This window comes from Nylanderia fulva, unplaced genomic scaffold, assembly GCF_048542155.1.
Source record: "Nylanderia fulva isolate GAGA-0341 unplaced genomic scaffold, ASM4854215v1 Scaffold17, whole genome shotgun sequence".
Lineage (NCBI taxonomy): Eukaryota > Metazoa > Arthropoda > Insecta > Hymenoptera > Formicidae > Nylanderia > Nylanderia fulva.
In genome coordinates this window covers 4,712,993-4,735,013 of record NW_028189945.1, presented here as the reverse complement: position 1 = coordinate 4,735,013, position 22,021 = coordinate 4,712,993, and the positions used below count along the sequence as shown (strand labels likewise).

Below are 22,021 nucleotides of genomic sequence, written 5' to 3'. Positions count from 1 at the left end.
TTTAATTTTTCGAACAAAGTTTATATTAACAAAATTGGTGAATATTTATTAATAATTATTTTCTTGTAAAAAAGCAACGCGATATTTAAAACTATGCAACGAAAAGATTTTAACGAAAACTCGTTTTTGATATTTAAGTTTGTTTAACAAAATGTAATTGTCTTTATTATCAGATTTATTACCGTACATTTCATGATTTTATATAATCTACTTCTCTTGAATCCGTTCACTTCTTTAACTTGTACAGCAATATAATATGCAGCATGAAACAGGGATAAGAGCTATCCAAATAAATTGCTCAGATATAATGCAAATTTACATCCGGAATAGATATCCTTACACCTTGGGTTACCATGCATGTAATGGGAATCAAGATTATACGTCGAACAAAATGTCGGAAAAATAAAATATACACTGGGAAAAAAAATTTGTTAATTAACAAAAATTCTGTTCGAAAATTCAACAAGATTCTTGTTGCATTAAAAGGAATTCTGGTCGATTTAACCAGTAATTCTGTTTCGTCGAAATACAACAAAACTTTTTTTTCCAGTATAGTAAAAATAAAAACTTAGCATTTCGGGGATCGATGATATGTTTCAGCAGTCGAAATGGTGAATTATTCCCTTATATTGAATCAGGCGATCGAGAATTTTAATATCGATCGTCCATTCTTCTATGGCATCATTACATCAAAACCGCAAGAGGAAGCTTACATACCACTGTTCACCGGATTCGTCGCCGAACCAAAAGTGGCATAATTAAGAAAGAAAATTATCAAAATTATCGATGAATGAATTTGTGAACGATTATGGCAATTGGCGAAACAATTATATCGAATTATTTATATATACATAATTAGCTCATATGAGCATTTATATTTTAGTAATAATTGGATGCTTAAAATGTATATTTCAACATTTTGTCAAAATCAATAAAGGATTATTAAAAATTACATTATATGTTCTAATTAACTAATAAGTCACATCCGAGTATACTATAATCATATAACGTATACGTAACGAGTATACTATAATTATATATACTATAATCAAAAGATTTCATATAAAATATATATATATAGCATAAAATCTTTTTTCGTCTCGAGAATTTAAAATCATTAATCACACATACAAGGATCGCAAATAATTATAATTTATAACATTCCAATAATTGTTTCTTCGGCATTATTTGGTTTTATTATTACATTAATTTTTCATAATTTTAGAGTAGAAGTATTCCCTTAATAAAGTATCTGGAATATATTTGCAAAACAGTACGAGCCCTAAATTTAAGGATGCAATTACAACATTTGTCTCAAAAAAATTGTGGACGATGGATTTTATACAATTAATGATTTGTTTTCAGATATCGTTATCAGTTTCTATTAAAGTTTGACATGTTGAGGGTTTCACAATTAGAGGAATTGCCTGATATATATTCTCATTTTATATATTTTCAGAGAAAGAAACAAAAAAATATATTTTTAAATAATATAAAATCGACTATTAGATTAATATATTAAATGTTAATATGATAACTTTTTTGATATATATACGAGGCACTTCTCATGCTAGCAGAAAAATTATTTCGCTTTTATTGTATAACAGCACTGTATTTCATTGTATTGAATTGTAATTAATGCATTATATGCTCTTTTTATATGTTATGCTTGCTGATGTAAAATATTAAAATATCCCATTATTTTCACAATATATATCTAAAATTATACTAATAATTAAAAGATATATTTATGTATATTAGATGTTATCTATATAATTGTATGTATTTGTGTGCATTTGATTGTTATCAGGATATATGTAAAATATCTAATATATAATATTAAATATTGAGATGAAAGAAATATCTACGTCCTGTGATGAGTAGTCTCGTACCGTGATATTTAATGAGATTTCCAATGCTTTATAATAATTATGTTACAGGTATGATGGTGATAGCATGCGGTATGTTGATATATAAAATGGAATTTGAAATAAATCATCCATTCATATATACTATAATAAAAACTTCCTCAAACGAAGAAACGGGCGTTCGTGAAGTAATACCGCTTTTCATTGGACACATTATTAATCCTGAATATTGAGTCTTCTCATTTATACTATTGCAACTTAAACTACCTCAATGAAGTAAACGCAATGAAAAATGAAAAATAAAATTATATATATATATATATATATATATATATATATATATTATATTAATTTTATATAACGTATTATGTAATTTTATATATGTTTTGTGTGCTCATACATTATATTTATCACATATGTTTACACAAATATTTATTGATATGCATCTAAGTAAGATAGAGAGAAAATTATAATGCATATATAAAATATTAAACTAAACATGAATTATTACAATAAGTAATCACCGCAATCATTAATAAAAAAATCAATCTTTTTATTGCAGCTTACCTTCCCTCCGCTTTTATGAGAAAATTCTTAGATGTTAATATTGTCTCATCTTATCTTTGTATCTAAAAATTGATTATCGCAGTTTTTCATTACTTTGAAATCATATACTTAAAATATAAAATTACACTTAAAATATAAAATTTTTTTGCATAGAATATATATAATATCATCTCGTCAGATATACGAAAAATATTTTATATGTATATACAGATTCTTTGAGACTGTTTTCTTGACGATTTAATATGTATAAATATATTTTTTTCGAAATTTCAGAAGAGAGTTAATTAGTATAAATCGAATTTAATTTCCTTTATTAGCAATAAGGCACTTGTTTACAAATTAAATTTGTATTGTACATCACAAATTTGGCACTAAAAAGCGATAAACATTTTTTTGTCTGTTATATATAATTTTCTAATAAATGCGCATATAAGATAAATTCGCAGAATAAGAAAATTGTGTATATAAATTCATTGGTCATAGTGTAAAAGATTGCTCCCATAAAAAATATTCTTCTATTCTAAGGATACGAGAAAATAATAGTTTTCTCTTTCGAATCTTGCGCGATACTTAATTATAGAAATTATAATCGATAAAAAATTTGCACATTATTATGCATACTATATGAAAATAGATGCACGAGCTATCTAGCATAAGTAATATAACAAGATCTTAACGATGAAAACAATTAATAAAGATGTCTCAACAGATATCATTGCACTGTATGCTTGATTTAAAATGTGTATATGTATTCAATATGTGTAATATGTTTCTATGGAATGTGTATTATTCTATGAAGTAATAATATAATCAAATTGCATTAATATTGCAATTAGTGATTAAAAATGCCATATTAATAAGATATACATTAATTCTTAAGTATTCGTTATTTTTCAAAGTAATTTTTTTCTTTTTTTCCTCTTCTTTAATTAAAAAAGAAATATGAAAGAGGCGAACTTGTTTTTGCTTGTATTATTAAATTTTTTTAATTTGAAAAATGTAATATTAAATCTGCTTGAGAAAAGATAATTAATATCACTAATATAAATTTTACTTGTATAACTTTCTATATGCAAATATTTAAGGATTAATGAGAACCATTTAGCTTAACTTAAATATTAGATCGCTCTAACTTAAACTTTGATCTCTATAAAATTGTATAAAGAGATTACTTGTTCCATGATCAGACTATAACACTGATAGAAAAATAATGTGTTTTATGAAATAACAAGTGATGAGGAACTAACGCACAGTTGAGCAATTGTTAGGAAGACATGAGTCGCACAAGTTAAAAAATGAGAAAGTATAAAATATATAAGATTCTCTCGCCGCTTAACTTATTACGCAGTTAGCCGCCGTTTTGCCGAACTTCAACGAGTTGGCCGTGGATGCTGTGCCGTTCGATGTCAATGAGCCTCTACGTGCTACGCATGCTGGATGCATGCTAGTAGTAGTGTCGAGAAATTCATCATCGTTGTCCGAGTCTGTGTCCTTGTCCTTCGGCTTCTTCAGGTCGCTCACGTAACGCTCTATCATATTGAGATTCTGCAGGCTCATCGCACCATTACTGTCGCCCATCATGAAGGGCAACAGTATTTCAGATTTTTGAGCGGCCTGGCGTTCAATGTACATTCGTTGTAACTCGGCCAGCGCCTCGTCCATAAAGCGAACATTGTTCTTGCGATCATTCACTGGATTCTCACCGAATCCTAATGATTTAACCGCTCTGCCGTTCGTCTGTCTTGGTAAAGTAGCGCCTTTCTGATCATTAACGTTTAACATAGTGGTGGTAAAGCCTATTGGAAACTTGGGTTGACCACCGTAATCATTTTTCAGGGGCCTGACGTCAGATATCACTTCATTATGACTGCCTTGTTTCTGTTGCATATTATAACTCTTGAATCTTCGTTCTTCAGGAACTGGCGGAGGTGCAGTCGCTTTCGGAGCGGTAAAAGTCTCGTTGTACTCAATGTCGTCAGCATTTTGGCTCATCGGTCGAGTGGCAGCTGCTGGACGGACCGTATTATGCTGCTGATTCTGTGAAGCGGAATCTCGCCATCTCGCACTATTCATCACGAGTCGCGCCAATTGTTGGATAGTCTGTTTTGAGGTTGCAGCTTCATTATTGATAGGATGGATATCATTGAACGGCAATTTCGCCGGAGTCGATGTGTCGCATGGTTCGCAGATCGGATAATCGCGTCGAGTTGCCGCATTAAACTGACGAATACACTCGCCCTGTCCAGCCAGGAGATTATCCTGCGTGTATTTCAGGATCTTCTTCCGCGATTCCCAGATGCCGTAATAAGGCGGATCTTGTTCGTAGACGCGACACTCCGAGTCTAAGAAAGTCGCAGTAAGTATCATAATGGGAGTGGGTTCTCGCTGCGTGAACAGCTTCCTGCGTGAACTCAAGATCTGACCCATATTCATTTCTAATCGCGCGTTTTCTATTCTCGCCTCGAGTTCGCGTTCCATCTCCAACAACTTGGTTGTCTCGTATATCAAATTTCGCGTGTTCATATACAGTCCCGTTTCTCTAGCAATTCGTCTTTCCGCTGACGATTGCGTACGAACATCATTATTATAGATAGACTGAAGACCAAGTCGTTGCTGAGCTTTCACAAACGGCGACGTAGATACCGGACCCAATTTTGACCATATCGTGCCGAGTTTTTTGCTCGCCGGACTGGTGATTGGCGATACTACACCGGGTCTAGTCAGAATAGGATTCTGATTAACCAGCTCGATATTCGAACTCGGCATTGTGCAAGGAACGCGACAAGGCTTTGGCGGAACTAAATCCAACTTCGGCGGAACCATTCCGGGCTTCGGTGGCGGATGTAAAGAGGTGATCACAGGTTCCGGCGAGGAGTTCTCGCTTTTATTAAGTACCGTAGCATGGACGACGTTCAGTAAATGATCCAATCTGTTCTCGAGTCTGTTTTGCCGATCTCTGTCCACATCGAGAAATCGTGTCACCATGTCGTTCTGCACGGCTAAGATCTAAACAAAAATCGAAATAATATAAAAAACATTTTGCATAGAGATATAGATGTAAAAAAGAACATAATGAGAGGAGGGAAAAAGAAAATAAGATACAATAAGATTCTATCAAAAGGGAAAAAGATAATGAAGTGCTCGATAAAAAGAAATATTATAAGTCTATATTAAGTATCACACTTACTTTATTGACAACTTCATTTTGAGAATTAATCGCGTTGAGTACGAGCTGTTCCAGTTTTTGCGCCTTTTTCTTTCTGAACGGTACACTCGGCATTTCATCGGTATTCACGGCGCTATCCCGCGACTTTCCACCACCCTCCGATGGAACGGGCGAGTCCACTAAAAATTCCAACAGCATACTGTCGTCGTTGCAGGTCGCGTTATTCGTCACGACAGTCGCGTCCGGATTGGGATCCAGATTAGCGGGTCGACTAAACGTCTCGTTCAAATTATGCGTCTTGTTATCACTCTTCGACAGGCAGAAAGCATCATTCAAATTCTGCGATACATCCGGTGAATAGTCCGGCGATCCGTTTTGCTTCATGACATTCGCCGTGCAAGTCAGACGAGTATCGTGATATTGTTTGTAAGCCGTAGTCAAATTCTGTCCATAAATGACCTTACAAGGTTCTTGCGGCATCGCCCGATTATCCGCATACAATGTCCCTTGTTGCAGCTGATTTTGATGGCGCGCAATATTCTCTGCATTAAAATTTTGCATTACGTTACTCTGCGTCATTCCATTCGGCAAGCATTGTTGGTTCACATTCTGTTGATATCCGAATTGATTGTTCGCTGGTACATTCTGTTGTGGTAATTGATTCCACGCAACACAATTTTGTTGTTGAATATTTTGATATTGCTGCATGTTTTCTTGAATAATTTGATTCTGTACATTTTGTACCGTGTTCTGATAAGGGATCTCTCCACATGGATAAGAAGCTAATAAGTTTGGCCGATAGTCCTGTCGCATCGGTTTCTCCACCGGATTTGTTTGTACAGCTCGATTGCCAATTTGAATAAAACGCTCGCCAGTATTTATAGCAACATCTCTCGTAGGGGAGAACACTCTATATGGTTTGGCTATTATAGTCTCATTCGATTCAGGTGAATCTGGATACTCATTTTCATCTGCAAATAAATCGTGAAATTTACCACTAGATACAAGATTTTTTATGAGGAAATTAAATATATAAATGTACTTACATCCTATTGTCCATGTAGGGGACAGAGCCTCTGTTCGAAAAAGAGATTGCACAGGTTCCTGAACTTTTAATCTCATCTGCAGATTCTTATTGGTCTTTACATCCTTTGGAGGTGATTTCACATAATTGGCAGTTGCATCTAACAAAGTATTACAGAAATATATAAGTACATAATATATATATATATATATATCTTTCAACATTTGCGTCATCTTTAGATGTACAGAAATGATATATGGGAATATATATATATATTCCCATACATCATTTCTGTACATCTAAAGATGACACAAATGTTGAAAGACTATTGTAAAAGTGTGTCTGAACATATCCAATGTATATCAAACATTTCCTAAACGTTTCTTGTATATCTTTTTTTGCAGATTTCTGCACTGTCCCTCACCTACTGTGTCCACGCCAACATTGACATTGGCATGATCCAATCGCTTATTCTTCAGCACCCGATCAATGGTCTCATAGTACTGTTCCACACCAGCACGAGTTCCCGCTCGCTTGGCCTCACGATAACAAACAAGAACTTGCTTCATACGCGATCGACATTGCTTGCCAGTGACGTTGTAGCCCTTCTTCGTCATAGTAACGCGCCACGCTTTCCCAAATCATCTGCGGCCGAGGCGCATATTCTAGTTGCTTCTGCACCTGCCGATCGGACCACACCGAGACGAGCAGCGCGGAACTCTCGGGCGTCCACTTGTACTTGGCGTTGTCCCCGCTGGTGTCTGACATCGTATCGCTTCACATCCAAGGTCCTCGCAGATATGCTCTACAATAACGAAATTAACCAAGTCGCCAGGATTCATCGGACTCTTCCTCACTCTATCTAGAACCTAGGACTCACCTCCTGTCGCCGATCCTCGTTCCCGACTCTCCCGGGTCCAGCGCGACGCTCAACAGGTCGCCACTTGTCGCACGAATTCCAAGCAATTTCGGTGAAATCGTCCAACACAGACACGCGCTTGCGACACTCGCGCGCACCAATGCGCGAATACCTCTCGTCGTTGCGGTTACGGTGGACTTTGTAACCGACAGCGATTCAAATTTTAAAGGGACCAGTGCGCCGGGACGACGTGGTGGGAGCAGATGCATCCGTAGAGTATAACGATACATAGATGGAATCTGTTCTGCAAGGAAGGATTTTGTGGTTAGAGGATTCTGTCTTGTCATCTTTGAATCCTACCTTATTGACAGCTGATATGTCATTTCTAAACTTTTTTATCGACAGCTAATGTCTCTTGAAATATAAAATAAAAAGAAATAAAATAATTATATATTTTTAAAATAATAATATATTTTTTTATTATAATAGGTAAATAAAATAAAATAAATATAATAAATTAAATAAACAAATAAAATTTAAATAAAATTAATAAAATTAATAAAATTAATAAAATATATAAAATATATAAAATAAATAAAATATATAAAATATATAAAATAAATAAAATATATAAAATAAAATAAATATAATAAAATAAAATAAATAAAATAAATAATTAAAATAAAAAAGTAAAATATTTCAAGAGACATTAGTTCCAGCTGCACAGTTGTGCTATCTATGTATTTTATATATCTATGAACGTAGACCGGCAGAAGTTGGCAGAAGTGTATTCACGTTGAAGACCTCGGAAGAGAGAAATATCATCATTTTGCTTGGAAAAAGGTGAGATTGCAACATATATATACATATAATTTTCGTTTCGATCTTTGTTTGGATTATTTTAAGCGAATTACGGTAACATGGTCTCCGAAATTTTTGAAGAACAAAAGTAACTTGGGTCTCCTTATATCTCTTTCTCTTTCTCTCTCTTTTGTTCATTTGCGATCCAAAATGAGTGTGTGCAAGAAATCACGTTATTTACACATCATTCATATAATCATTTGCATATATGTAATATTATATATCATACTACAATAATATAATTATAATAGAATAGAATGGTGCAATAATAATTATTATTTCGTAAATATCATTTTACATCTGCCTCTTGCAACGGATTCGAAAGAGCGACGCACAAAATGGCACCGACCAATCAGGGCCGAGAGTCAGCGTGTTGAACTCGCACGAGTGTGGGACGCTAAAAACAAAAAAGGACCGCTCAATCGCCGATTGTTGCCTGGCGGGAACGTGCACGAGCATGCAGGAGCATGCAGGGACGTGAATTTGGCGTTGTTTAACGGAGTAAGTTGCACGTCGTTTCACCTGAGAAACACTTTTGCCATTTTGTCTAATGACATTCTACGTGATTAGAGAAATCGGCGTGAGATGTGGAACTCACGATACGAACCCGATGACAGTCAGCATCATCGACGTTTCAACGGCGAAATTTGAACGCTGATCGCTTTTTCTCGTCCTCTGCATCAATATTGCGCCAACGGTTGACATCGCCACAGCACAGGGAAAAATGGAAAATGTAAACGGTCGAAAGAAGAGAGCCACGGAGAAGCCCGATGAACAGGAGGCTAAACGTGCCAGACACACTGAGAATAACAATTCTGTTGAGGTAATATTTCGGACAATATGTACTTTTTATTAAGACATCCGATAAAAAACTAACCGATCTCGAATAAACAAAATATATAGAGCTTATGAAACTTAAGAGTTTATTAAACTAATCAGATTATTGTAATTTTTGAAGATTATTTATAACATACTTGACATATTTCTTTATTATACAATGTTATTTAATTATTTTTATAGTATACAGCTGGAAAGGTGAAGAGCATTCGCGTTCGCAACTTTATGTGTCATGAAGCCTTAGAGATAGTGCTTAATGAAAATGTTAATTTCATTGTGGGACGCAATGGCAGCGGCAAAAGTGCCATACTGACAGCATTAACCGTTGGACTTGGTGCAAGAGCAAATATCACAAGTAGAGGAACTTCTGTCAAAGGTATTGTTTTATTTATTTTTTATTTTATGTACAGAATGTTGTAAAAAAGTGAGTTTAAGAATGAAAAGATAAATAGTACTTATTGAGTCCAGAAAACAAAAAATAATTACCACATGCATTGAAAAAATCAATCTTCTTAGAGCTTAGAAGCAATTTTTAGTTTTTAATAAACACAAGTGTATTTGTGTATTGTATTATATATGTATTATTTTTTTTGCTATTATATTAATCGATCAATTTAATAATATATGAATTACTATAATATTACAGAGTTTATAAAGAAAGGCAAGACTTCGGCTACTATTGAAATAACATTACTTAATAAAGGATGTGCTGCATTCAAACATGATATTTATGGTGATGCTATCACAGTTGTACGTATTATTGGAACTTCCTCAACATATAAGATCAAAAATTGGAGAGGTACTTGAAATATTTTCATTTTTAGTAATTCAAACAATTATAATATTTGCATATGTACTTACAAGAAACAAATATATTATTTGCAGGAGAAATTATCTCTACAAAACGGATTGAATTAGACAGTATTATAGACACAATGAATATACAAATCGATAATCCAATCTGTGTTCTAAATCAGGATGTTTCAAGAACGTTTTTAGTTTCCTCTAAGGCTGATGAAAAGTACAATCTATTTATGAAAGCCACTCTTTTGGACATCATCAAAAATAATTATAAAGAAGCTTTAGAAATCTGTGATGGCGAATACGAGAAATTGAAACTACATTCTGATGTATATCCACTATATTTATTTTAGTCTATTGATTTATTCCAATAGAATAGTCTCTTATTTTTTCTTTTTATTATGTTTCAGACCTTGTTACAAGTAAAAAAGGAGATAGATAAATTAAAGGAAAATATACATAGGTTAAAAGAAATAGATGCATCACGAATAGAACTAAATAATCTTGAAATGGAGTTTCAGTGGGCTATTGTAAGTTCACGCATGAAAAGTAGAAATTCTGAAAATATATTTTTATTTGAAATAACATTTCGTTTCTAGGCTATAATGGAGGAATCTAAACTTCATAAGATAGAGAAAAATTTAAAGATGTGTGAAGATAACTTGAAGGAACTTAAGAATGTGGAATTATCTATGGGAACAAAAGATGAAGAGATTGATGTAAAAATCAAGTAAGATTTAATTTATATTTGGAGTAAAACTAATATAATTTATTTTTCTAAATTATTATTAACATTTTTTTGACAATATATTACAATATTATTGTATACAACAATTATTACAATAATCAAGATTTAGATAGAATCGTTTTTATTTCTTATGTTGCTGTTTTAATTATAGAAAAGTGAAACAGGAAATTCAGAAAGCAGAACAAGAAGTGATAGACAGCACTGAAGCCTACAATAGTGCAAAGCAAAAACACACTGCCGCATGTGAAGCGCACTCTAATAAGCAGCGCCAATTGTATTCTGTAACAAGTGCAAAAAAACGCTTGGAAGATGATATTAATTTGTTAAAAAAGGAAATTCAAAAGTTAGAAAGGTAAAATACATCTTTATAATATTCTATCTTAAGCATTTCCTTTAGATTTATAATATTAAATATATTGTTGCATATGTTTTGTGCAGCTCCAACAATGAAGAATATAATAAGAGAAAAGAAATGACAGAGCGCCTATCAAAGTTGGAAGAGAAACTGGATGAAGTGGAAGCCTCATTACGTACAAAGCAAACTGAATTGATGCACTTAGAAGCCGATAAGCTGCGACTTTCGCAAGATGTACAGTCTGCTAGAAATGAAGTAGATAATTTCAATAGGCACATAGGTAAGTAAGTGTATCAATGATAAATTAACATAGGAATAATAATGGCCATATTGGTCATAATTCTTTACAACATTAAAATGCATTTTATATATTTTATAAAATTAAAGATAAGATCAAGAGAGATTTAAATGCATTTGAACAACAATCGGATAATGCATTGAGTGTGTTTGGGCCAAACGTACCGCGTTTGTTAAGAAGAATTGAAGAAGAATATAAGAAAAGACGATTTAAGGAGAAACCACGTGGTCCTATTGGTATATAAAATTATTCTAATTTTTTTTTAACTGTTTAGTTTAAAATTATATTAAGTTTTACTTGAATAAATCATATAATCGCATATATATAGGTGCTTACATAAAAGTGAAAGATGCGTCTTGGACACCAGCAGTAGAAACTTATCTAGGTTATCGCATGCTCAACTCATTTTGTGTGGATAATAATCAAGATGCTAAGTTGTTGAATAGTATTATGAAGGAAATTTTCCACAATCAGAATACTCCTCAACTAATATGTAGCAAGTTTTTTTATCAGGTAAAAATGTAGTCTCTTATTATTTTAATATTTGAACATTGAAATATTAACAAATATCAAATAAAAATAATTGTTTATTCTAATCTTAATACTACTTTCATGCATAATTAATAATTTTTTAATCTTATAATGTAACTATTCAATTTTAGGTTCACGATGTTAGATCACATTGTACATGGTCATCACAGTATTCTAATCTCTTAGAGGCAATGGTTATAGAAGATCCTATTGTTGCTAATTGCTTAATTGATCAAAGTCAGATTGAATGTGTACTCCTCATACCAACGAGCAGCGAGGCTTGCGAGATAATGTCGGATGCTAGGAAAGTGCCAAATAATTGCAAAAAAGCTTTCACCAAACAAGGTGACTTATTTTATCCCGATCCAAATTATAAGACTTACGGCGGAAAGTGTGGCACCCGCGCCAAGTTCCTACAAGTTTCTACCATGGAAGCGATGCAGTAAGTGCAAAGACTTTGTTTAGTTTTGTAATTTGCAATAGTTTTTATTAATAACATGATATAAATTTTATATAATATATAATGATATAAATTATATATAATATAATTATTAATTATTAATAATATTAATTATAAATTATATTAATAAGATATAATTATTAATTATATTAATTGTTTCTTATTAAGAACACTGAGAGAAGACCTTCAGACAACAGAAAACAAAAAGCGGGATGCTGTTACAGTATATAATGCTGTAACTGAAAAAATAAATCGCACTAATTCCGAATTGAGTAATGTAAGTGCGACGGTTCGCAAACTGAAGAATATGCAAAATGAATATACTAATTCGATTAATGATTTAAAAGATAAAATCGATTCAAGCGAAGCTACATCTGCTGACGTTTTTGTAAGTAATCAGAATCGTTTCAATAAGATACAATTTTTTTTAATGAAAATGATGCAGCTGCATAATTTGTTTTACTATTTATAGCGAAACGAAGCTGCTGAGTTGGAGAAAAAATTAACTGCGGAAAATGCCACGGAAAAGCTCTTGACTGAGAATGTGCAAGAACTTCAGAAAAATGTAGAATCTCTGCACGTAGAAGTCAAGCGTTTTAGAGACTTAAGGCACAATTTACACACAGTTATTGATCCTCTCAATGTATGTTTAGTCTTTTTCCATTATACATATATAATTATTCATTATTCATATATAATTTTTATGGTCTATCTCTTTTAGTTTCAAAGATAAAAGGGGGTGGCCACTTTTGATGGGACACCTTGTATATTGATAAAATTATTTATTAATAAAATAATTTATACATATTTTATATATCTGTGCAGGATCAAATAAAAGAATTTATGCAGGAAAAGGAAAGACATCGGCTTGAATGTCAGCGCGCTACTCGAAAGTTACCAAAAATTCAGCAAGCTATACAATGCACAACAGGGGAATTTGAAATACAAGAAAGAGCTACAAAGAAAGCAATTTCCGATGCTACTGCAAAGTGTCCAAGAATAGATACGACAAGGTTAGCATTATAAAATGGCAATATAATATTTAAAGAATTTAAATTATTTTTCTTATTTATGCAATTTTTCTATGTATTTATACTGATGTACATTGCTTTTATCTTTTATAGATCGATAAATCAAATTAAAGCTACACGAAATGATTTGCGAGACAAAATTCGCGAAGTAGAGCATCAATATGGCTTTATGGATGATTTGCGACAACAATTGGAAGAAAAGGAGCAAAAGTATGGGCAAAACATCGAATCTATAACTCGTTTGAAACAAAGTTGGGAAGTGAGTAAATAATATTTATAATTCTTATCGATTATCCAATCGTTATTATATCAAAGATTACTTTATAATAATATATTTATATATTGTGTAGAAACACATACAACGAGTGGAAACTCGACAAAGCGACTTTATAAAGTTGAGAAATTTGTACAGTTCTCTAGTGCAAAATTCTTTCACTGATATGCTCTCTCTAAGACAATATAAGGTAGTTATAGAAAGATGTTTCTTAACTACATTGTATTAATTGTTGCCATTTAAACATCTCTTTGGTCTTTTATTTTACTAGGGCACTATAGTAATTGATCATTCAAACAAAGTCCTTGACTTGAAAGTGAGTGCGCGAGATACTGAAAAGACTGCTAAAGACACCAGATCGCTCTCAGGAGGCGAACGATCTTACTCAACTGTTGCGTTCATTTTGGCTTTATGGGATTGCATTCAGCTTCCATTCTTTTTCCTCGATGAATTCGATGTATTCATGGTAAATGATTCCCTACATTATACAATCTGTTATATCTTTTTAGTCACATAAAATAATCATTTGTCGTGTGTTTATTTGTACAGGACAAACTAAATCGGCGGGTGATAATGGATATTCTTTTGGATCACACTAGATCGCATCCACAAAGTCAATTTGTTTTCCTCACACCCTTAGACACGTCACACATTCTTCCCGATGATTATGTAACAATTCATCAGTAAGTAGACGTTTTAATCTGTTATTGAGAAAAAATATTTTCTGTTCTCAAATGTATAAATTCAATATTCTTTCAAATATCGTAAAATTCCAATGATATTACAAAGTAAAGTTAAGAATTCTTTAAAAACATTACATCACAGCAGAATAAACTCTTTTAGGTTACAACCACCAGAAAGGAGAGGTCTGACTCTGACTCAGTAAATGTTTCGATATTATTTCTTTTTTTTTTTTTCTCGGTGATTAAATATTTTCCTTTCGTCGCATTGTATAAGACGAAGAAATGTATTTATTTTTTTCCTTGCTCAACCAAGGTGTTAAAGTTATCTAGCAATAAGCAAAAGAACATTATCATAATGTGATTTTATGTTGTTGAAAGAAACGTAAATATTTATTTCGTACCGTTCTACTTTACTTTTATAAAAGCACTTATATTTTCATGAAAATAATGAAAAATGATCAATAGAATTATTCAATACGATATTTGCAATAGAATCTTTTGTTCAAGTTAAATATTAAATATATAAAAGAATAAGAATTTTGCAATCAAATGTTCAAAGTGCCTTTTTAATTAGATTAATTATAGAATTATAGAATATATATATAATATATAATTTATTATAGCGTTTCTCTTTTAATAATAAGATATCGAATGATTAATATAAATTTTATATCAATTGAATTGGTATCTATTGAAAATTCGTGTCCTATCTCGTTCCAATCCGTTGCTTCCAGACTTATCTAGGTATGATTTATATGTATATAAATATTATCATTCAACGTATCATACTTACATTAAATTTTGATTATAAGTTCAAACAAGTTTTTTCAGCCACACGCACGACTACTTGAGCGGATTTACGAGAATTTTTTCCGAATTTGATTCACTGCCAAGAAGCACGAGACCCAGAGTGCCCAGAAGTGGGCGACGGAGGGACGTACACACTTCGCGCAGATCCGGTAAGTGGATCAAGGTTTGCGCGGATCTGGTTCGGCCGGGGTTCCCGGCTGCTGCTTATGCTAACGCAACACGCCTTTACGCATTACGAGCGTATTACATGCGATGCGCACGTCTGAATTCGCTCCTTGCGTGTGTGTATATCGGCCTGGACGGGGCGTGGTGACGGTGTTACATAATCGAGCACGCTGGCCACCGTCCTGGAGAAAGTGCTCGGTGAGCGCTCGTGAATCGGTAATGTCTCGGAAAGGCAGGATAACAAAAAACAGTGCGCCCACGGCAGGTTGTATCTGACCCAATTTCAGTAATTGGACCCGAAATTTCCACGTTTCCGATAAACCGTACTTTCGTGCGATTTTATATCTCTGCTTTTTTGTTTCTTTTTTTTATATTGAATGTTGGATAACATTACGTTATCTAATGATTATAGTGTTTCAATATTTAAAGATTTAGATGTTTTTGAAATTATATAATTTTATATGATTCGCCAGTCATGAAAATAATATCAAGTGTAATAATGTATTTGTCAAACAATGCAGTTTTTATTGATGGATGATCTATTTTTACAAAGAGGGGAGATATAGATATTGACATTACGCATCTTCAACAATTTTGCCCAATTGAGATCTTGACTCGCGTCGATCAGTAATCATGACGAGAGAATAGAAAGAAATCTCCAAGTACGAATAAAATATTCACACAAAAAAATTACAATAATTACTCTAAAATTTAAAACTCAATTCAATAATTATCCTAATAATTCTATAATCTAAATTAGATCACTTTTCTCTAGAGTTCAATTTAATTACTGGAACAAAGCATATTGAAAATGAACGAAGGTCTACATCTAAAATCTATATCTCTCTTCGCGCGACTTATATATATATATAAATGTATATATATACTTGCTGAGAAAAAAGAGTAAAATTTCCTCGACAAGTACATCCTTCCTAAATGGCGATCAGGTCACAGTTCAGTGGAGGTAGGTAGCTGGGGCGGCATAGGCAGCGGGTGCGTAGGCAGCGGAGGCGTAGGAGATGGGTGCGGCGATCTTGGCGATGGGTGCACTGTAAGCAAGAGCTGGAGCGAACTTGGCGGCATAGGCGAGTGGAGCGTGCGCCAAGGGGGTAGCGATCTTGGCGATGGGAGCGGCGTAGGCGAGAGGCGCAGGGGCGACGGCCTTGACGGCGACGGCAGCGGGTTCCTTGCGGACCACGGCGTTGAATCCGTTCACGGGGTCAGCGGTGTAGTCGACGATGCGTCTGGTTCCGTCGGCCTCCAGGAGGGAGTAGCTGCCCTGGACGATGTCACCGTCGCGGGTCTCCTGCTGGCTCTTGGCGTCGCCGGTCAGACTGTCGTGCACGTCGTACGAGTAGCTGTACTGGGGATGCGGGTCGTAATCGGGCTCGATGGTCTTGGCCACCACGGTCTTAGCGACTGGGGCAGCGACCACGGCGGGACCCGCGGCGTAGGCCAAGGGTGCATGAGCGTAGGCCAGCTGGGCCGCGGGCGCGATTACGCCGGCATTAGCGGCGGCGAGCAGCGTAGCGAAAGCGATGAACTGAAAAATGAGAGAGATGTGTAAAAAATTGGTAGGAGAAATATATGATAAAATTTAATTGTACGAAAAAATACAGGATACACAGATAGGAATATGGAATAAATCCCTGTTCTATAATTGTAAGAGAAAAAAAGATACATATATTAAATTAACAAAAATTATATGACATTAAGATCGAGAATCTATTAAGACTTTTATTAAGGCATTTTGTTAATTTTCATAATTTAATTCAAAATGTTCTGTTACGGCAATTTTGTACACATACGCGAAACGACTTGTAAGTGAAATCATGGTATTAATGCAAGCTATACATGCGCAAAGATTTTGATTAGAAATGTGTTGCATGAGACTCTTTACTTTTAAATAATCCTATAAAATATAAATATTGATTATACACAATTATTGAACGATTAATGCAATATTACAGGAAAGGACGGTCTTCGTGAGAAAACGCACCGCTCTGTAATTATTCTCGAGTTATTATAATTCATAATTACAGAGAATCTAACCGGTAAACCGTACCATACCACGAAAAACTTCACCAGCAAATTATTGAGAATCGATCGGATCTACTTTCTCGGCACACACGTGTCGGCTTACACCGAAACGGACTTGAAAAATTGGACGCAATACCTTGAAGGCCATTGTTGCTCGGTTGATCGGTACTTGGTTCGATCTTGAGTTCGTAATGCGAGTGATACCAAAGGATGGATGGTTTTCGGCTTTTATACTCTGTTCGGGAATCGCGAGAGTGGCCCGCTGTACTCTACATACACATACACATAAAACAGAGCATATTCGCACTGATGTAACAGGGGTACCTTCGACGGTTGCCCGATTCGCGGCCGACGAGGAACGAAATTGCGCAAGAAATCGAACCACGCCCAACAAAAGCGAAGAACGGGATCAGAACATTGGGCCTCTCTGCTCTCGTAACTTGAAGATCCGAAAAGTGCATCGGTCGTCGTCTTCATCGTCGTCGGGGACTAGGCCACGTCCTTGCCGAGTTAGCTAATCCTCCTCCGTACGGTTCGTTCGCATTGAAAATTCATTACAAAGTATTTTCTGCAGCCTTTCTCTCTCCTAAATATTTTACTTTTCTTTCCTCATGTATAACTTAATCTAATCAATTTTTTATGAACATCGCGAAAATATGTGTAATTTACAGTTCGTGAAAATTCAAATACAAGATCTGAATAATTATAATATTTAAGAAGCAAATGAAACTAATGGTCTTTGTTCATCAGCCGCTAAGAGCTGATAATATTTATATATTTCTTGCTATAATTCTCAAGATTTTTTATATAATTTAAAACAGTTTATCTGTTATAATTTAAAAATTCTTTTTTTTTCTTAAAATATTGTACATTTCTTCATAAGATAATATTCAATTTAAAAATTATGTAGAAATTATTTTGGATTGAATATAAATTTTGGGTTCTTAATATTTAAAATATTTTAAGTTTGACATATTTTTCTTTTACGCAGTTACATAATTAGTATAATCGAATGTTCTCTTCTCATAAATGTTCTTTATATTAAGCTTTTTATACTTGCAAATCTCTTTGCTCATAATAAATAGCACGACTTTCTTTTTTCTTACCTTTACTCTTTATCATCATGATTCACTCGTTTATAAATTCATAAAGTTTCATAGAATTCATCTGTCATTTTATTCTTTTTACCAGTCTTAACAGATATGTTTTAGCTCGTTTTTGATCGATGATTTTAATGCCCGTACGTTTGTTAATTTTATATACTATTCACAACCGCAGTCTGGGCATTCTCGATCTATAATAATAATATATTGAAAGGCCCTTTATCGCTATACTTTTTATGGTTGTCATTGCTTAGAAATAACGTTAGCGGATGTTACAATGTTTCTTGCAAGATAACTTTTTTTAATTGGATGACTGTCTCAATTGAGAGTTCGTAATTAGTGATTTCGACAACCGAGGTGACATATTGAAAATCTTACGACATATATACATATTTCTCTGTATATACTGAATTTCTTTTTATCATCAATATTAATAAATCCCTATATAACATTAAAATCCATTAACATTACATATGTATGACAGAAAGTGACATATATTTTTTACATAACAGAATACATTTTTAATTATATTTTAAGTACTTATATGTATGTGAGATGTTGTATATGTAAGTTGTAATTTATTAATGTAAATTTTCTAATGCAATTTATTTAACATCTAATGATACTAATTCAAAATTACATTTAAATTATGATTTTTTATCAATTATTGTCGTGTTATTTTATTATTGTCAATTAATTAATATTTCTACTTTATACATTTATAATTAATGGTTTTATTGTTTTTTAATTTCAGTCTTAATTGCAAGGCGCATTACCATTGTGACGTGAAATGAAATTTAATCAATGTGACACATTGCATAGTATAGTATGCAATAAGGAATTACACATTGCTACTTGCATCAACTTGCGTGAGCGACGACAGTCTTTCGATCGACATTCGAACAGAACTTAATGGATATGTAGAGGCTGGCCTGACTGGATACCCCAAAGCCAGATAATTATGCGAACTGTTTCGAAACTTGTCCTGTGTAATTTTGAAGCCTGATGGATGTATCTCCTGGATCTCGAAATACATCAGCTGACGGGCGTACGTAACAAAATTTACTCTGATAACAATTTAAAAAAATGGAAATTTAATTATAAAACACGAAGAAAAATTTTCAGAAGGTAATACATATGTATATTATACTCTTCTTATATATATATATATAATTTAAAACATTGCATATACTTGTACAAGTTACAAGCTATATTTTTGGGTTAATGTCAAATATTTATAAAACAAATATTTTGTATCAAATGAAACGAAAAGAGAAAGAAAGAAAGAGAAGGTTTATATTTTTATTTTACAACTGATGTCATATATTATATTAAAATTAAATACTCTTATTGCAGTATTTATTTTATTTTTTAATGTTAGAGCAAATAAAAAATATATATAAAGATATCTTTGCATATACGAGAGAGAAAAGCGAAGGTCGGTAATTTTAATAAAACATGTAGAATGTAGATGTATGTAATCCCGTTTTAGTAATATAAGCAATTCACACAACTCAATTTCAAAAGAGAGTTACAATAAGGCTTGTCACGATAATTGACACGCGCTGCAGGGATCCGGATTAAAGTGTTTTCCTCGACCACGCGAAGGCGAGCAGTTTCAATGTCCGGGATGTAATTTACCTCCAATTAATGCCGTATGCACGACGGACTTCCTGTCGCGACCTTCAATCTTTTTCATAATTGACCAAATCAAAGTCAACAGGTCTTTTTTTATGTCGAACGCGAGAAGAAAGGTAGCGAAGAGATCTTCGTTTGTGTTTGTACCTCATAAAGGTTTCCCTATATGGAGAACGCCGAAGGAGCACGTTTTTTCGGGACATTAAAAAATGCAGAGAGCAATATTATAATTGCTTGAGTTATTAATAGTATTTAAATGTATGCTTTAGGAATGTACGATCAAATTGACAGTGGAGAAAAATCCAATTATATTCAATTATATCCGCATATTAATAAATTCTTCAATATAAACATCTCTATAATAAATATAAGAATCTCTTTTTGCGAGTAATATAGTGTAATAAAAAAGGAATAATTAAAGTGATTATGTAAATATTTGAAATATAATTCTAATTTTATAATTCTATTATTCAAATTATATAATCGATGATCATGCGTAATTGACATAAATAAATTAAAATCTGCCTAGAATTATGTATTCTATATATTAGTAGAAAAGCACGTCTTGCGGATGTCACGTGATCATTTTCTCATCAATTATAATGTAATTGCATCCTGAATAATTGATTTACTATATTCCAGATTCCAATATACCGGCAATTTGTCGCGTTAGATTGAAATAATCTGATTGATCAATCGGAATAATGTTTTTGCGCGGATCTCAAGTGGGCAAGAGCTTGATCAGTAGGGGACACAGCGGGCGAGAAAAATCAAATGCGACGGTAACGAGCGAAATCTCGAGCCTCGATCAACGCGAGGTTGCTCGATAAATGCCCGCAGGCCCGGGATCGATCGGGGCGGACCTCACCGCCTCGCGATATTCGGCCGACCTACCTATTTCTTCTTTATGAAAGTGCTCTACTTCTCTCTCTTTCTTTCCTTCTCTGGTCGTCGCACGGGCCCCGATGATGTTAGATGATATGACGCAACAATACGTATCTCGTCTTTCGCGACACGTTCGGCAAAGACACGTATGGAATGTGTTGAAAGTTTCGCGACGACGATGACGACGACTAGGAGGTGGTATTACATATGTTTCCTCGATTATGTGGGTGCTCTACTTGATAGAGACCATTTATTGCATGTGAGAAGGTATAGAGTATATAATCAATCGATTTCAAAAAAGGCACAAAATATTGTATATTTTTATAAATAATCATATCTATGCATACAGATTGTTAAAAAATTCATCAAAAATATTTTTCAATATTAATTTTAATAGAAATGACAAAATTCAATATATCGATATTAATTCTTTTTTATATAGAAAATTTCGTAAAATAGAAATCATGTGACTTATATTTATTATTAAAATCTACTTATACGTACACATTTAGAAATATTAAAGAATTATAGTTTTAGAGACAAAACAATTTGGATATCATTGATATATAAAAATATTAATTTCTTAAAATATCTTGCAAAAGAATTTCTATTATATTCATTTATTTCAGAATTATTTTAAGAGTTGCTTATTAAAATCACATTCTAAATATGGAACAACCTGTCATACATCCAGATCTGTTTGTATAAAGATTAACTCCTGTCATGATTGCCTGGAAATTCTATCACCTTCTATTATATCTTTTTGCTCGAGTCCAAAGATATAATTCTTAACTTCTCTTAGGTAATCGCGTTAAAAGTCCATACTATAATTTTCTAATTTATTCTTGATTAATGCCTCATAAGAAATCATCGAACCATTCAAGGACTCTATACGAGAAGTGACGTTTGGCATGGTCAGTAATATACAGCCAAATGTACATATATTGCACAAGACATTTACGGAAAAAAGCAGATTAATTGAAAATTATGACATGTTTTAAGAGGTAATGAATTATT

General features: G+C 33.3%; 5 protein-coding genes across 10 annotated transcripts in view; 3 read left to right on the top strand and 2 right to left on the bottom strand.

Moving 5' to 3' along the window:
• The window catches only part of LOC114944312 (serine protease inhibitor 3/4), a 33,526-nt gene extending 30,267 nt beyond the window's left edge, over positions 1–3,259 (top strand). For 2 of the 4 annotated variants that reach the window (XM_029320182.2, XM_085481237.1), the window contains exon 8: positions 1,941–3,259. In XM_029320182.2, the coding sequence (XP_029176015.2) occupies positions 1,941–2,101 (161 nt within the window). In that variant the 3' untranslated portion in view covers positions 2,102–3,259. Of the gene's footprint in view, positions 1–600; positions 953–1,940 lie in introns of those variants that run through there. The other 2 variants (XM_029320185.2, XM_029320183.2) reach the window with 2 other exon arrangements.
• LOC114944239 (uncharacterized) lies at positions 662–7,798 on the bottom strand. Its single transcript, XM_029320042.2, is given in 6 exon segments — positions 662–5,441; positions 5,623–6,572; positions 6,648–6,785; positions 7,050–7,242; positions 7,244–7,430; positions 7,506–7,798. Coding segments are annotated over 5 exon segments (3,105 nt in total). The 5' UTR covers positions 7,394–7,430; positions 7,506–7,798; the 3' UTR covers positions 662–3,767.
• A 430-nt stretch (positions 7,799–8,228) lies between these two features.
• Positions 8,229–15,805, top strand: SMC6 (Structural maintenance of chromosomes 6). Of its 2 annotated transcripts, none has more exons than XM_029320041.2 (21): positions 8,229–8,327; positions 8,671–8,846; positions 8,916–9,168; positions 9,366–9,558; positions 9,829–9,981; positions 10,068–10,312; positions 10,394–10,513; positions 10,583–10,713; positions 10,883–11,083; positions 11,170–11,366; positions 11,474–11,620; positions 11,713–11,897; positions 12,047–12,357; positions 12,544–12,763; positions 12,848–13,018; positions 13,201–13,388; positions 13,500–13,665; positions 13,757–13,870; positions 13,952–14,146; positions 14,230–14,363; positions 14,524–15,805. In XM_029320041.2, exons 3-21 carry the CDS (start codon positions 9,070–9,072, stop codon positions 14,564–14,566), a joined length of 3,213 nt encoding a protein of 1,070 aa, XP_029175874.2. In that variant the 5' UTR covers positions 8,229–8,327; positions 8,671–8,846; positions 8,916–9,069; the 3' UTR covers positions 14,567–15,805. The 2 variants fall into 2 exon arrangements, with proteins under 2 accessions (XP_029175874.2, XP_085337359.1); XM_085481233.1 differs by having other exon boundaries at positions 8,671–8,850; positions 14,524–15,028.
• Positions 12,848–17,588, bottom strand: CPR1 (cuticular protein 1). The gene is made up of 3 exons (XM_029320058.2): positions 17,515–17,588; positions 14,499–16,881; positions 12,848–14,381 (listed from the first exon to the last, which is right to left on the bottom strand). The coding sequence occupies exons 1-2, from the start codon at positions 17,524–17,526 to the stop codon at positions 16,294–16,296; spliced, it is 600 nt and encodes a 199-aa protein (XP_029175891.1). The 5' UTR covers positions 17,527–17,588; the 3' UTR covers positions 12,848–14,381; positions 14,499–16,293.
• LOC114944242 (uncharacterized) overlaps positions 16,907–22,021 on the top strand; it is a 20,401-nt gene continuing 15,286 nt past the window's right edge. For both annotated transcript variants that reach the window (XR_014924413.1, XM_085481238.1), the window contains exons 1-3: positions 16,907–17,910; positions 19,236–19,529; positions 20,762–22,008. The gene's annotated coding sequence lies outside the window, so the exon portion shown is untranslated. The remainder of the gene's footprint in view (positions 17,911–19,235; positions 19,530–20,761; positions 22,009–22,021) is intronic.